The sequence below is a fragment of the Alosa pseudoharengus genome, unplaced genomic scaffold, assembly GCF_046254945.1.
Source record: "Alosa pseudoharengus isolate Yale_2024_CS ecotype anadromous, Long Island Sound unplaced genomic scaffold, YU_APseudo_1.1 YU_APseudo_1.1_scf_5, whole genome shotgun sequence".
NCBI classification, from domain to species: Eukaryota; Metazoa; Chordata; class Actinopteri; order Clupeiformes; family Clupeidae; genus Alosa; species Alosa pseudoharengus.
Window position 1 is genome coordinate 8,707,654 of NW_027468837.1, and position 13,614 is coordinate 8,721,267.

The 13,614-nt window shown below is 44.7% G+C and overlaps 1 protein-coding gene across 1 annotated transcript; it reads left to right on the plus strand.

Moving 5' to 3' along the window:
* The first annotated feature begins 838 nt into the window (after nucleotides 1-838).
* rbm19 (RNA binding motif protein 19) lies at nucleotides 839-12,847 on the plus strand. The gene is made up of 24 exons (XM_076267480.1): nucleotides 839-959; nucleotides 1,305-1,487; nucleotides 1,595-1,717; nucleotides 1,818-1,856; nucleotides 1,988-2,258; nucleotides 2,531-2,796; nucleotides 3,176-3,235; nucleotides 3,811-3,889; nucleotides 4,005-4,076; nucleotides 4,319-4,522; nucleotides 5,176-5,306; nucleotides 5,406-5,530; nucleotides 6,225-6,321; nucleotides 6,773-6,883; nucleotides 8,355-8,555; nucleotides 8,824-8,911; nucleotides 9,552-9,724; nucleotides 9,858-9,918; nucleotides 10,096-10,175; nucleotides 10,499-10,554; nucleotides 11,105-11,221; nucleotides 11,576-11,681; nucleotides 11,900-12,023; nucleotides 12,195-12,847. The coding sequence occupies exons 1-24, from the start codon at nucleotides 924-926 to the stop codon at nucleotides 12,278-12,280; spliced, it is 2,889 nt and encodes a 962-aa protein (XP_076123595.1). The 5' UTR covers nucleotides 839-923; the 3' UTR covers nucleotides 12,281-12,847.
* The last annotated feature ends 767 nt before the right edge of the window (nucleotides 12,848-13,614 follow it).

The window sequence follows — 13,614 nt, forward strand, 5'->3', positions numbered from 1 at the left end:
CAGTACATGTATTATTATCTCAGCCAACCACAAAACAATTACTGTACACAGTTCAGTGAGTCCAGACACACATGTCAGTAGACCATATGAACAAAAGAAAGTATTCCAACACCATTGTCACAGACACCCTTTCCTAACCTCATTAGGGGACATGAAAGGGCAAAGGTATAGTAACAAATATTATTTTGAGATATTAGTTAAAATTAAATTAGTCTAGACAAGAGAAGGGATATTTCTCAGGACTTGAAATGAAGATATATAATGAAAATGCAAGAATTCTCATTTTGTTGTTAAATGGAGCTAAATTATATCTAGGTGAAATAAGCTGCTATAGGAGAGATCCTAGAACCTCCTCTCCTACTTGGGAACACAATGCTTAATATTTTGGACACACGTACAGCCGTAGCCTAAGGCCAATAAGGGGGGTGGGGCCCAGGCTTTTTATGAATTATATTTTTTTCGCATATGCAGCGCTCAGATTAGGCCTAGCCTACTGTCGCATCTTGTTCGTGGAAAATATTTATGCCAACTATTTGACACAAAAGTATGTTGATACACGTAGCCTACGTTTTGTTGTGTTGATACGTTTATCCTTGCGTATTTTAAGTGGATATTAAAATATTGTTGCTTTTTAAGTGAGTATACGGCGTAGTCCTGCGTACACGTAGTAGACTACTACACCACTGATACATATGCCTCTTATACACTCACACAAATGACCAAGTAAATGGCACCACTAGTCTGCGTCTCACTGTCAGTAGTAACTTTGAAATCCTGAGGAGGGCAGTATCGGAACACCTCTGAACAAATCATTTCTGATGACGTCAATTCAAACATGGCGGCGATCTAGACGGTCCATGCTTGTTTGTTGATCATACAATTTCACACATTACTGAGGATTATCTACGTCTGTTTTTAGCAAAATGTCACGAATTATTGTGAAGAACCTCCCAAACGGGGTAAGTCTCAAGAAACGCAGTCAAGAAAATACCTCAACATATAAATAACTTACTAGATAAGTTCGTAAACGTGGCTCAGTCAGTAACCTTACCTGTGATTTGGTTGCCTGCATCTTGCAAGCTAACGTTAGTTTTAATTCAAGATCATTTTAGATTACGTATACACCTCATTGACCTAATACAAAGTCAGTAAATAAAGACAGAAACTACCGACAGTTGTTCTTTTAATTAAGCAAGCATTAACGTTAACTGTTAAAGCTAGCTTTAGCTGATAGCTTCCAGGATAGCTTCGTTGTCATCTTGTGGACTAGATGATTACTTTATAATGTTAACGTTATCTCACAGATGAAGGACGAGCGGTTCCGTAACATGTTCGCGGACTTTGGAACATTGACGGACTGTGGGTTGAAGTATACCAAAGACGGGAAGTTTCGCAAGTTTGGTTTCGTTGGCTTCAAGTCCGAAGAGGATGCTGAAAGGGCTCTGAAGCATTTCAACAAAAGTTTTGTTGACACGTCAAAAGTGACGGTAAAGACCTAATGTGAAAGATGATTAGTAGCATGGGTGAAATATCTTAAATTGAAACAGTGTGTTGTATTATTATGAATTGTTTATGCATTTGTGTGGTTGGATAGGTTGAATTTTGCAAAGCTTTTGGAGATCCCAATAAAGACCGCCCTTGGAGTAAGCACACTCGCCAGCCCGCTGCAGAGAAGGCCAAGGCAGAGGCAAAACAGAAAGATGAAAAAGCAAAGAAGGTGTGTGTTGCTCATACTGCTTCACACTAAAAAGTCATATTATTTGTATTTTTTGTTTTTATCAGACTGTCATCACTGAGTTCTTTTTTTATGTTCACAGGAAAAGAAAAAGAAGGAGGTGACCACTGTTCTTGGAGATGTAAGTCAAGATGTTTTAAAAAAAACAATCATAACCGTTTCTTTCTGAAACAATAAATTGTTTATATGTTACATTATACAACATATGCTATGTCACATTGTGTGACCTTTTTGCCATCTCTCTGTCTGCAGCTAGAGGAAGACCAAAGCTTCCAGGAGTTCCTGTCATTACACCAGAACCGCGCTCAGGTACCCACATGGGCCAACGATGCCATGGAGAAACCATCTGTCATTGGGAAAGCAAAAGATGCTGGTAAAAAAGAGACCAAGAAGCCCAAGTCGGCAGCTACAGATGACTACTTAAACTTTGACTCCGACGAGTCTGATGAGATTGACAATGAAGAGGAAGAAGAAGAAGAGGATGAGGAGGAGAAGGATGAAGAGATGGAACCAGAAAATAGTGGTTAGTTTGTTCCTCAATAATGACTTTTTTGTGCCCTCGAGCACTTAAAGGAGAATTCTGGCAATTGGCGATATTTACACATCTCTGTTTCTCGAGGTGCCTGAGTACTGTCGGTTCGAAAGCATCCTTAAAAAACAAAAAGCAAAGAAACATACTGACAGTATTCGGTGAGCTCGAGAAACAAGCATCTATATAAAAAAAGTTTTGCTAAAGCCCTGAGTTGCTTCAGGGGGACTGTTTTGCATGTAGGTGTAAACATATTTTTTTTTCAGGCGCACCCAAGGAAGCCCTCAAGACAGGCCTATCTGACATGGACTACCTGCGCTCAAAGGTGGTGGCAAAATCTGAAGTGGATGAGGATGCAGACGAAGATGATGACGATGAAGACGAAGAAGCAAAAGAGATGGCCGAGGAGGATGAGGAGGGTAGTGGCGATGAAGATGAGGATGCGGAAGAGAATGAGCACACTTCCGCTCGTCATGACAGTGCTTATGAGAGTGGGGATATTGACAGTGACAAGAAGGATAAACGACTTCAGGTTGGTGCTATTTAGTTCAGGCTTCACTATGCAGGGGGCAGTATTTAGTTCAGGCTTCACTATGCAGGGGGCAGTATTTAGTTCAGACTTCACTGTGCAGGGGGCAGTATTTCATGTCAACTGGAAACAATGGGGTGTATTAGCCTGCTATTTCTCTGAGACTCATTGCATTGAAATTGCAGATTAGATGTCTAAAACACAGAAATCACATTACTGTACACATGTGTTGACATCATCAGATGTAAGAAGCATTGGATTTTGATTGAGGTTTTTATTGCATCATCAGGGGATTATGAACTAGGAACTATGCATTGTATGGTGGTAAGCATGATAAATCCCTAAATGAGTCTCTGAATCTCTTTTATTCTCTGCCTTACAGATGCAATCTACTACTGAGTTTACAGTTAAGCTTCGTGGAGTTCCATTCAATGTTAAAGAGGTAAATTAGAAATCTAAAACGGATAGTTTCGGTCCTTGATTATGATTGGCTGAATCACATTCGATGCCGTTGTAAAATCCAGCACAAACATACACCTTGACCGCATTTCGTTCTATATTACTGCGCTACCACAACTTGATACAAAAGTTAAAGTAACTGCGTCTTGAAGTTTAACCATTTTGATAGAGGAAACGTATTTCTTGGCGGAAGAATGATTATCTATGAATAAATCGTTACATTTATTGTTGCTGTGCCTTTATTTTATGTAATCTTGTCAGATATATGTAGTAACCGTTTTAGAAAAGCAATAAGCCACTCGAGGCCGTAGGTTACACTGATTTTAGAACAGCTAAGAGGGGTTTTAGGCACTCTGCTAGCGTGTTGTGCCTAATAACACCCGTTAGCTGTTCTAAAATCAGTGTAACCTACGGCCTCTCGGGGGTTATTGCTTAAGTATACTTTGTATGAGCTGTTATATGCTCCTTCTATGTTTCTAAATAGGAGCAGCCTAATTGGTTTATGTAGGTTAGTATATTAATTATGCATTTCAAATGTCTACTATTTGTCTGTGTTAGCAACAAATTCGGGAGTTTATGACGCCATTGAAGCCTGTGGCTATTCGCATCGGGAAGAACGAGGAGGGCCGGAACTCCGGTATGAGCTACCATTCCAATGAACACTCACTTCCTAGATAGTAAACTGGACAGGAGTTTTATGCTTGTGGTTTCTGGCGTTTGTTGTTATGCTCATCCATACTATCCCGGCTCAGGTTATGTGTATGTAGACCTGCGTTCCGAGGAGGAGATAGAGCGAGCTCTCCGGATGAACAAGGACTATATGGGTAAGTGTCTTGTCTCTCAGGCCTACTCAGTCACTTAATGTCTGCAATGAAATAGATGAATGTAAAGGTGACAGAGGTCAATTCACTGTATTGGTTTAACATTTCTGTGCTTATGTCATGTAGTGTTTTACATTTTTTATTTATTTAAAGTGCTCCATACCTTGCATGGCTTCATCAAATATTGTGCCACAGTCTGCTAGTGTTTGTTCGACTAAACCACTGTAATGAATTGTGGGCCACAGGGGGGCGCTATGTGGAGGTGTTTCGAGTGAAGAGTTGGGACAAGAGAGAAATAAGGAAGAATGCTTGGCAGGAGCGGAACTTTGAGAGGGAGCTGAAGGACGACGAGGAAGAGGAGGATGTGGCCGAATCGGGGCGGCTCTTCGTCAGGAACCTGCCCTACACCTGCACTGAGGAGGAACTGTCAGAGCTGTTCAGCAAACATGGTGTGGTTCTGAAACACACACACACACACACACACACACACACACAGATGCTTATACATGCAAAAAGGTGTATATATGGTTGGGTAGTCTGTTGCTAGTTGCATCTAATTTCTTGCTAATCTGGGGTGCATTTCAAAAAGACACTTTAGTTGTTGCTTAACCACTATGGTATGACACAACTCAAACAATGATTTTTATTCAGACTACTGTAGTGCCAACAACATTTAAGGACATCATGTGTCAAGGACAAATGTTAAGGACATCATGACTGCATGTTGAGGATGAAAAATTTGTCTTACAAATTTACTTGAGAATCAGTGGAGTTACGTCATACTTAGTAATTGACTAAGTAATTACTATTCTTGCTGTCGTTCCAACCACCAAACTTTCCAGCCATGTTTGTGATTGATCATTGGAATTACCCCCTCCAGATACACCATCCATGAACAAAGGTTCTAACCACCAAGATTGTGACAGAAGTTAGCCAATTAGTTTTTTACAGATGAAGCCTGAATGATTTCATAGTATTTAAACACAAGACCTTTGTGGTGCTAAAATGAAACACTGTTTGAAGACAGAGTATTTCAGGTATGTGTGTTTTTTTTTTTTTTTAAGATATCTTGTTGACTAATGTTTTTTGTGCCTCTCTGAAGGTCCCATCTCTGAGGTGAATTTCCCCATTGACAGCCTCACTAAGAAGCCCAAGGGCTTTGCCTTTGTCTCCTACATGATCCCAGAGAACGCAGTGGTGGCGTTGGCCAAACTCGACGGACACATCTTTCAGGTTTGTCACAGTGTGGTGCCGTGATTGGTCCTCGGTTGTCCTGATTGGCCTGATGTTTGTTTCTGTATTTATCCTCCGCCCTCCTCGCTCTCTTATCAGGGCCGAATGCTCCACATCCTCCCCTCGCGACTGAAGAAGGAGAAGGCTGACCAGGGCCCCAACGCTCCGGGCTCCTCGACCTACAAGCGGCAGAAGGATGCCAAGGACAAGGCGGCCAGTAGCAGGTGGGCTTCTCTCACTGCTGGACCGACCCACTACCTCTACCCTCCCTTCCTCTCTTTCCCCCCCAGAGCAGAGCTGCTGTCCTTGGTGCCATCAACAGACGATGAGTTACATTTAGCATTCCGGAAGAAAGTAGAACGTAGCGCCGATTAGACAAGACCTGACCCGAGGCACTACCTCTAGGCGAATTGGCAAAAGACGTGCTTCGCAAACATCTCATTGTTTCTTTTTTTTTCTCGCTCTCACAGATTCCCCTAATTGCCGGCAGAAAGGAAAGGCAAATGGATGGTGTGTTTTATTTAAAGCTCCTTAAAAGTGCTCCTCAGCATACTAGATGTCGGGTCCTCATCCAAACGCCCAGCTCTGCACTGGGTTTGTTGCAGCTGGCTGCACTCACCTGCGCTGTTGTTTTTGGAGAGCGAACAGAATTGGCTTGTCCAGCTAATTTCCTCGTCTGGCCGCCTCATAACCCATCTTGGGGATGCCTCGCATGGACGAGGCCAGAGAGAGCAGACGCACACAGAAAATATATCTGGCCAAAGGAAGGAAGGCAAACAAATAAATAAACAAACGGAGTAAATGAATGTGGCTCTGCTGGAGCTCAAGATTGTGTCTGGTGATATCCCTCGCCCAGCTCGGTCCTAATCTGTCTCTCTCTCTCTCTCTCTCTCTCAATCTCTTTCTTCCTGTGGCCAGCTCTCATAACTGGAACACGCTTTTCCTGGGCACCAGCTCTGTCGCAGATGCCATCGCAGAGAAGTACAACACCACCAAGAGCCAAGTCCTGGATCATGTGAGGAACTGCACCATGCATACACTCTGATGATACACACACACACACACATCTCATTGAAACTACAGCTTGTGGGTGGAGGTTGTATTGTTTATCAGGATGTGACATTTTCTATCATTCTGATGACATGCCTTTAGTTGCTTATCTGTTAAATAGTTTATGATGAGGAACACTAACACTAAATGAAAAAAAAGGAGAAAATGATCACTTGATATTTACTTGATATTTACTTTTTAATTGATACTTGACACTTGATTACACTTGATATTCACGCCTTCTAATTATCTCAGATTTGATATTTTTGATTTGTGACTGATCTTTGTTCACACAAAAGAGATTGTTCACTGAGATGTGTTATATCAGACATCATGAGGAGTTTGTGTGGAGTTTTTGGCTGAGACCACTTTTCTTCTCAGGTAATGATATGTGTGTGTGTGTGTGACTTCTACAGGAGTCATCAGGCAGTCTTGCTGTAAGGATGGCCTTAGGCGAAACCCAAATAGTTCAAGAGACGCGGCAGTTCCTGCTGGACAATGGTGTCAGCCTGGACTCCTTCAGTCAGGTACGCATGAGCAAGGCAACACTGATTCATGCCTACTTTCTTTTATCACGGTGTAGAATTTACAAACATATTGATGGTCAACAGAAATGACTAGTTCATACAGGAAACTCTGAGTGACGCTGCTAATTGGTCGTGACGCCAACCAATCAGTCCCGTTTCTATTGCCGGCGTATATGTCTGCGGTCCGATGTCAGACTCGCGCAGCTCCCGTGAGATGGCAGCGCTAAATTGCTCCCTCCTCCTCCCCAGCTCCACCTGTCTAGATCTGCAGGATCATTATTTGGTGTTATTGATTCTGATCTATGCTTGTTATATGTTCTCACGCAGCAGCATCTTCAGTGAAAAATGTAATTCCTCATACAGCTCGTTCTGCAGCCCTGCGGCAGCAGCAGCGTCTTGAGCAGATCTAGGCCTCTGTGACTAAGCATACTACCTTGCACTTACTTACATCAATAAATGCATTCTCTTATTTCTGTGAGTTTCTTGTCTGAAATATACTTAAAGGTTGTATCAGCGATTTCAGGCCCAAAAAAGGCCCATACATAAATGTTCACATTCATCTAATCTTTCCTAACGATCTGCTAGCTGCCTGCCCCATAAGCAGGCCGTCAAAAAACGTGTCTCTGTAGGCAGCCTAGGCAATTGCTACCAACAAGTGTTGGCAACCACTCAAAGGCAAAATAAAGTGTTTCAACCAATAACCGACGAGATGCGCGTTTAGGAGAGTTTCAATTGCACGGGAGGGTGGGGGAGGGAGTAGCGAGCTGGCTCTCTGTTTTGTTTGAACATCAACAGAATTGACGTTACCCCGCTATGGCTATTTAATGTCTAGTAGTATCTCTAAAGGTGCACTATGCAAGATTTTCACCATAATATACCTCTACAAAGCCAATTTGAGGGTAAACAAACTTGTAATAGTAATAGGGGAATCATTCACTTAACATAGCCATACAGCATAGCTGTAGCGAGTCACTAACGAGAGAACCACCAATGCAGACATCTCGCGAGAATTGTGAAACATTACCTTGTCAGTAGTTCTTTGGAGGTCTTTGGAGATGGTGTTTGCCTGTTGTTAGTCCTTCAACTCCACAACAAAATCATTGCCATTGTGCACAGGGGGAACAAGCCATGAGAAGTAAGCTATTTACAATGGCAGAGTAAAATATAAATATATCGGGGCTCTAGGGGGAGCTCTAGAGTTGTCAAAAATACCTTAAGTCAGACCAATGTATTTAAAGTGTTTCTCAAATCTCAGAGATCCTACAGAAAGAGCTGCTGTTTGGTTTAATGTTGTGATGATGGTAACGGCAGATGTCAAACCCTACTGGCCTCCCCTCCCTGGGCTTATTCGTGTGTGTGTGTGTGTGTGTGTGTGTGTGTGTGTGTGTGTGTGTGTGTGTGTGTGTGTGTGTGTGTGTGTGTGTGTGTGTGTGTGTGTGTGTGTGTGTGTGTGTGTGTGTGTCCTCTGCAGGCGTCCGGAGCGCGCAGCAACACTGTTATCCTTGTGAAGAACCTTCCATCGGGAGTGCAGGGGCCGGAGCTGGAGGCCCTGTTCTCTCCCTTCGGCTCCCTGGGAAGAGTCCTGCTGCCCCCCTCCGGCCTGACGGCCATCATCGAGTTCCTGGAGCCCACTGAGGCCAAGCGGGCCTTCACCAGACTGGCCTACAGCAAGGTGTGTGTGTGTGATACTGTGATGAAATCTTGCACCTTCACAATAACCATCTCCCACTACACCTAGTTTGTTTTATCGAGTTTCAGAGAATCCAAAGATGGTCCTGAAGGAGTAACTTGCCTCTCAAGATTGTGTCTGGTGATATCCCTCGCCCAACTCGGTCCTAATCTGTCTCTCTCTCTCTCTCTCTCTCTCTCGCTCTCTCTCTCGCTCTCTCTCTCTCTCTCACTCTCTTTTTCTCTCTCTCTCTGGCCACGTCTCCCTCTAGTTCCAGCATGTTCCGCTGTATCTGGAGTGGGCGCCCACAGCCGTGTTCACGAGCCCGGCACTGGCCAGGACCAAGAAAGCGCCAGCAGGTACGCACCGAGTCCTCCATGTGTCAATCACACCACTCTCCTTTTCTCACCTCCCACAGCCCTGGTGCACTGGAGGCCGTTGGAACTGGGGGGCAGGCAGAGGAAGGCAGGCAGTTGCCCCAAGGCACTGTAGTGGTGGTGGATTTTAATGGTGCCACCCCAAAAGATAGTAAATGAGTTAAATAAATAAGTAAACAAATAGATAGATAAATAAATTGTGTGGTTGCCGTGGGCGCCAAGTTTGCCAGGACATGAAGGTCTGTTGGCCAGTTCCCCTGATCCCCCCCCCCCTCTCTCTCTCCTTCCCTCTCTCTCGCCTTTACTCTTTCCCTCTTTTTCTCTCTCTCCTTGCCTCCCTCCTTCTCTCTCCCCCTCTTTCCCTCACTCCCTCTCTCTCTCTATCCTTGCCTCCCTCCCTCTCTGTCTCTCTCTTTCCCTCACTCCCAATCTTTCTCTTTCTCCATATCTCCCTCCCTCCCTTTCTCTCTGTCCTTCCTTCCCTCTGCATCCCCCTATCTCGGTTCCCTCCTGATTCGTAAGCTGTGTGCCAAGTGTCATGTGCTCGGCACTGGAGTGCCACTCCTCCATAGCTGTGCCCTTCTTCCTCCCTCCTTTCATCCTCCTCTCCTCTCTTCCTCAGACGTTCAGTCCCCAGCCACCTCCTCGGCGCCAGAGCAGAGCGCTCCCAAGGAGTCAGGGAAGGAAGAGAAGCAGGAGGAGGAGGAGGAGGAGGAAGAAGAGGAGAGCATCCCAGGTGCCACACTTTTCATCAAGAACCTGAACTTCATCACGACGGAGGAGACCCTACGGCAGGTGTGTGTGTGTGTGTGTGTGTGTGTGTGTGTCGGGCCCTCTGCACAGCACGGCTGTCTGTCTGCTTGGTTCTCATTAGGAATTCTAGAACCATCTTTTCAACCGCTGTGTTTGCTCCTGTGCCCCTACACAGACGTTCTCCAAGAGTGGAGAGGTGAAAAACTGCACTATCTCCAAGAAGAGAGATAAGACAGGTGAGCCGCATTTCCTCTGTTCCTTTCTCCCCTGCCCTCTTTCTTTAGCACTTTCTTTTGTAATCTGGGAGAGGATAATATCTTCCGTGCTGGGTTGAAGTGTGGTCTCTGTCTCCAGGACTTAAACATTCTCCACACTTTCAAGCAAAATGGCTTACCTGAGTGCTCTCTTTGCAGGCAAATTGTTATCGATGGGCTACGGCTTTGTGGAGTTTCGTAAGCCTGAGGCTGCTCAGAAAGCCATGAGACAGCTGCAGGTATGATATCTTGTCAAATTAAGCCACATGTTCTATCTAGGGTTCACAGAGTATTTGACAATCAAAGCAGCTACATTTAGAGGATATAACTAGGCATATTGATTGTGTTGCCTATATGGACTTAACAACACACACATTTATGTTCACCTTCTATACATTTAAGCTAATATATTTTTTTATCAGATTTCCACTGATATAGTAACACTATTTAACTGTGCATAATCCCTATGTGACTGAATATTGCCTTCTGTCCATTTGAATAACTGCTCGTCCTTCTTTTCCCTGGTTTGCTTTTCCTTGTTGTTTCTCTTCCTGCCCCTCAGAACTGTAAAGTGGATGAGCACCAGCTTGAACTGAAGGTGTCGGAGCGCGCCACCAAGTAAGCCCATTCTCACAGACAGCTCGCTGACCAAACACCCGGTGCAGCGACTGGCACTGCTGACCTGGTGTTTCCAGGGTCACTGAAGCATATTGTGGCTGTCCATGCAAAGCCCGTCATCTGAAGGGACTGACGCCTTCAGATGGCGGTCACACAGTTGAACGTCAATGAGCCCAGACTCAAAATAAGTTCACTTTTTAAAAGCTTATGTAAGGCAAAAAATGTAATGAAACTGCCAATCAAACAAATCTACTCAAAATGGAGCAGCTGGTTACAAAGTCAGGTATTATTTAATAGAACAATAGCCTTGATTGGCTTTTGAATTTGCCTTTGTTAAAGCCACTTTCAGCTCATATATTTGCTACAATTCACAACTGGTTCAGAGGCCATTAACCCTCATCGAGTGTATGTCGTATTTTTATTTTCTGTCAGAAATGTCAGTTGTAGAAATGTGAAACAGTGTTTTACAGTACCATAAGTTACTTTACCTCTCTCTCTCACTCACTCTCTCTGTGTCAGTGCGATTAAATGGAAGCTTTGTCTTCTTTAGACAAGGTGTTGTGAGCTCTCGGAAAAAGCAGACCGCCAAGAAGCAGACCACGTCGAAGATCCTTGTGCGGAATATCCCGTTCCAGGCCACCGTGAGGGAGCTGCGGGAGCTGTTCTGGTAAGGACCTCGTTTATGGGGCAGCAGTGGTCAGTGTCGTCGCTCTGTAAGTGGCGGCCCAGGTTTTATTTCCCGAACGTGCTGTCTCTGGAAGTGGCTTCAGAAAAAAGCATCTGGTGTGTATACCTATTACTTTTACTGTTACTTCACAAGAGTGGCTTTACTGGTGTCCTGTGTCTGTCTTTCAGCTTACAGATGTTTCAGCTTTTCATCTGGCTCAGCTATTAGGCCCGCTGAATATGCAGCTGTGCTCCTTTGCTTTGATGCCATGATGATGGACATCTGTCATGGTGGTTGGAATGCTGTGTGCCGCTGTTGGATAGGGGTTCTAATGTTTCTGTCTCACTCCGCTAGCACGTTTGGAGAGTTGAAGACCGTCCGCCTGCCCAAAAAGGCCAGTGGCACTGGAACACACCGTGGCTTTGGCTTTGTGGACTTCCTCACCAAACAGGATGCCAAAGTAAGCTCACCTGTCCAGCATCCTCTGACTATCTATCCGCCCACCTGTCTGCCATAACTGGAGCATAGAGAAATGAATTGGGTTTTTTTTTCCACTTTTTTTCATTATAACTCTATTTCACACACACTCTCACTCTCTCTCTCCTTCTCTCACTCTGTGTCTGTGCTTCCTTCTCTGTCCCTTCTCTCTCTCTCTCTCTCTCTCTCTCTCTCTGGCAGAAAGCCTTCACGGCTCTCTGCCACAGCACCCATCTGTACGGCAGACGTCTGGTTCTAGAGTGGGCCGATGAGTCCGAGGAGACCGTCGACGCCCTGCGCAGGAAAACGGCCCAGCATTTCCACGGTAACCAGCCCCCCCCCCCCCCACCACCACCCCCACCTCCACCTCATTCCTTCCCACAATCCTCTGCTCAGGGGTACTTATTCTGAGCTCCAGAACTCCAAAGTCTGGAGTGAGTGGTTAAATATACACCCCCCCCCCCACCCCTAAACCCCTGGTGTGTTTTTCCCTCAGATGCCCCGAAGAAGAGGAAGCAGTCGGAGGTGCTGGAGGGCATCATGGAGCAGATGGAAGCTGGGAACGAGGACGAGGACGAATGAGAGAAAAAAAGAGAGAGAGAGGTGATGTGGAAGACTGGGCAGCTGGAGCTTATGCCATCCCCATGGTGACCGGTGATTTGGTCTGACCAGCAGGTTTGGAGAGGCGGCCATTTTCTCTTCCTTTCAAACTGTCACCCGCGTTCACCTGAGCCTTCACTTAAAACAACAGTGCAAAAACGCCATTGGAGGGGCAAAGCACTCTATCGGATCTGCCTCACTGAAGCACCACGTCCACCTTTGCTTAACTGTGACTGCGGGATGGGCCATGGACATGACCTGGATAATGATAGACGGATGAAAGGCTTGCTAGCACTTCTCCGTTGTTCTGGTTGAACTTTGGGCTTGATGTATACCATTAAGTGCGTAGGATTCCCTGCATACCGCTAATGTACAGTGTATTGTGGATGTTGGATATGGAAAGACAGCCCAGTGAGCACAATTAGTATTTTTTATGGCACAGCTTCTTAAAATATTGTATATTGTATAAACTAAAGAAATGGTTGAGATCGGATCAGGCTTTTCTTGTGTTGATCTCTCTGTGAATTAAATGTTTTCGTGATCTTTTAATGCTCTTTGTTCATGCTTCACATGGCTGCCTGACCGTCTTCAGAGTGAATCTGTCATCAGTTCTGTCTGGTGAAGAGAGCTTGTGAGTTGGAAAGTTTTAGATCATTACACATGTCACTCAAACGTGGTGGAATTCTCAAGTGGGCTCATTTACCCCATCTAGTGGGAAGAGGTGTAACTGCAGTGGCAATCTCTGAGCATTATGGCCCCTGGTTTAGGGGAATCAGAGGCGCACATTTGATTTATGTGTATGTATTTATATATTTAAGATCTGATGGTTGGTGAAAATGGTCATGATGTTATATTGCTCATGTGATGGGCACAATATACCTTCATCTGTCTATGTGTGTTGCGCAAAGGAAAGGCAGCCTTGTGCTAGAAGGTATTTGTAGAGCCAACAGATTGAGGGCCAGTCTTTATGTAGTTTTAGAATGGGACTGTGAATGAAAAACCTTTCACTTTTCTAGATTTGGAATGAAAACACATCAGTAAATGAACAACATCGCACACCATTTTAAATAAGTTAATAAACTTTATTCATCGACCCAGTATAAACAAGGAACAACATCAAAAAAGAGTCTAGATCTCTAGTGATACACATCGGCATGGAGAAGCGCTTCTGTATGAGAGAGAGAGAGAGAGAGAGACGGAGAGACTAAGACGGTGATGATTTTTTGCCCAATGTGGACACATGTACACAAACTTCATAAACGCACCTCTCATCTCTTGCATGGTCACAAGCCAGTCAGTCTACAAGCAAAAATGGA

Excerpts from the sequence above, each read along its gene's own strand:
- rbm19 (XM_076267480.1), top strand. The coding sequence starts at position 924 with ATGTCACGAATTATTGTGAAGAACCTCCCAAACGGG. Across the intron at positions 6,884-8,354 it reads GCCTGGACTCCTTCAGTCAG|GCGTCCGGAGCGCGCAGCAA; the intron begins GTACGCATGAGC and ends TGTCCTCTGCAG. Across the intron at positions 10,176-10,498 it reads AAGCCATGAGACAGCTGCAG|AACTGTAAAGTGGATGAGCA; the intron begins GTATGATATCTT and ends CCTGCCCCTCAG.